Genomic DNA, 2,500 nt, shown 5'->3' on the forward strand with positions numbered 1-2,500 from the left:
AGCATGCAAGCCCCTTGCCATAGATTCTCTACCAGCTGCTTTTCTTTTCTTCAGCTTGGAGATCACTCTCCTGATTTCAGTCTGGGAGGGTGGATCCTCGCTGAATCTCGACACATCCAAGTTTATTGTTGATGGATCAACCTGGTACAACTGCTCAGCATACTCAGCTCAACGTATCCACACCCCAACAGGATCTAAGATTATCCAGCCACTTGCTGAGCGGACTGCAGTCGTCTGTGAGGAGGGCTTGAATTCAGCATTCTCAGGGCCTGGTAGGCAGGACGAAGGTCATTTACTTGAAAAATGCTTTCGAGTTCCTCTGCAAGATTTCTGATAAACTGTTTCTTGTCCCTTCTTAGCAGTGACCTAGTCCTGCGCACCAGGGAACGATGCAAGTTGTGATCCTCTGACCATTGAGCCGCACCACAAGCATCTGTGGCTTCCAGTGGCTTCTGCGAGATGAAATTCTGCCTATGTATATATATATATATATATATATATATATATATATATATATATATAGGCTGTCTAAACCAACACAATAAATACAGTAATCAAAACAATGCAGGTGTTTTTATACAAAAGGGTATTATATTTAATATCTAAAATTTGCCATCCTGTGTGTTTCCTTATTGATATTCAGTCATAACATTACTGACTTCCACCTAATCGTTGATAATATTCCTCCAATGAATATCAACACAGTATTCTTTAGCTATGCGTATTACCTAAATTTCCCGCCAGCAAATAATTATCGCAGTTGACTCGTGGCTAACGCGTGGGCTCTGATTCCCCAGAAGGAGGAGACTCAGGACGACCTGGAGATCATCAACGACGCCATACACATGAGCGGCGGCGACGAAGGTAAGGCACTTAAGGGTTTCGTTGAGAGGGCTGTATGGCCGTGCTTATTCCGTCTTCTGCGATAGTATATGTAGGATTGAAAGATTTGAAAAACGAATAAAAAGATAAAATGAAAGGGTACAAGAAAAAAATAATCTTTCGGCGAGACTAAATAGTTCTTCTGAGGTTTAAACGATAATTATTTTGATATCGGCTTTGTCGTCTGAGGAAGACATTATTCGGCGTTATTCATTCTCATTTCTACCTGTTTCACAACCGCCAGAGTAAACTCTGGTCACTGTAACAGCTGGTGTCTGGCACTCCGCATACAGGCGTTGTTAGTAAATCCATCCGTTTACAAGTGCCTTTTTATTAGTCTTCATGGCCGCTTCCATGAACAGCAGTGGTAGCTTGCTGGTCTTCTTCTCTGCACTATTATATTATACCATTTTGATTTAACTATCGTAATCGAACAACAGCCTCTTCAACTGCATCGGTTCATGTTTTATTTATTATATGTTGCAGTCTTTGCTAATTTTAGAAAGCAAAGAGCGTTTGATTACCTGCTCTTTGACCGAAGATTAGTCCAAGAGCTAGATCATAACTGCATGAAAACGCATTCGAAGGGGCGCATGGCACTCCCTGGTCGTGAACTAGCGGTACGACTGGGGCTAATGCAAAGTCAGTTATATGCCTAGTCACAGTAAGCAACATGTATTTCTACGTAATTCAACTTAAAAAAAACTCAATTTTCCTATACTGGTTACATGGCCTGTTTCAGCGGTTTTCTTCTTTTCCTTTATTTAAAATATTAAACAATTTTGTCGTAGCAAAGCATTGTTACTACTAAATGACTGTTGTACCGAGATTACCATGCCGATGTTACTACAGCTTCTTCGGAATCACCTGGAGTGGCGGGAATTCGAGTCCTTGTTAGGGAGGTTGTGATTCATTTCCTTGTGATGCACTTTAACTCTGGAGGAGATCAATGGTCGAAACACGTCCATTACATTTATGGCTTTGTAGAGTTGTTCACCCTCATTTATACCGTTTCTGTGTGAACTATGTTCATTGCCAGCTCTAATATTGTTCACATCATAATTGTTATTGCTATTAGGCAAAGTATTAGTGACAGATTATTAGGATGTTATCATTATCATAATTGTTACTATTACTATTACTTTATTACCAATATCATTATCAGGTATTATTATTATTATTGATTAATATCATTATTACTGATATTGATAATAATATAACCAATATTGATACTATTACTAGCATTATTAATTTTATTAGCACCATCACTACACCATTATCTATTATTATTATCATTATTATTATTATTATTATTATTATTATTATTATCATCATCGTCAACATCAATGATAACTATTGTTACTACTATTATTATTATTGCCACTACTGTTGATGATGCCTTACGTAATTTATGTTTCAGACTACATTATTCCTTTTATCTCTTTACATACAATATTGATGTATGTTTTTTCTTGATTAAAATGACAGATGAGGACGACGAAGAAGAAATGACAGACAGAGAGCGGGGCGAGAAGATCATAGACATTCTCATTCCCCCAAGCGAATGGGAGGAGGACGGAGAAAGGTGGATACAAAGGGTGGGTGAGAAAAACTGACT

General features: G+C 38.2%; 1 protein-coding gene across 1 annotated transcript in view; it reads left to right on the plus strand.

Annotated features, from left to right (window-relative positions):
• Positions 1–2,500, plus strand: part of LOC125042689 (33 kDa inner dynein arm light chain, axonemal-like) — a 15,427-nt gene that overhangs the window by 4,194 nt on the left and 8,733 nt on the right. Inside the window, exons 2-3 of the mRNA XM_047638499.1 lie at positions 798–864; positions 2,371–2,480. Of these exons, the coding sequence (XP_047494455.1) occupies positions 798–864; positions 2,371–2,480 (177 nt within the window). The remainder of the gene's footprint in view (positions 1–797; positions 865–2,370; positions 2,481–2,500) is intronic.

The sequence above is a fragment of the Penaeus chinensis genome, chromosome 32, assembly GCF_019202785.1.
Source record: "Penaeus chinensis breed Huanghai No. 1 chromosome 32, ASM1920278v2, whole genome shotgun sequence".
NCBI classification, from domain to species: domain Eukaryota; kingdom Metazoa; phylum Arthropoda; class Malacostraca; order Decapoda; family Penaeidae; genus Penaeus; species Penaeus chinensis.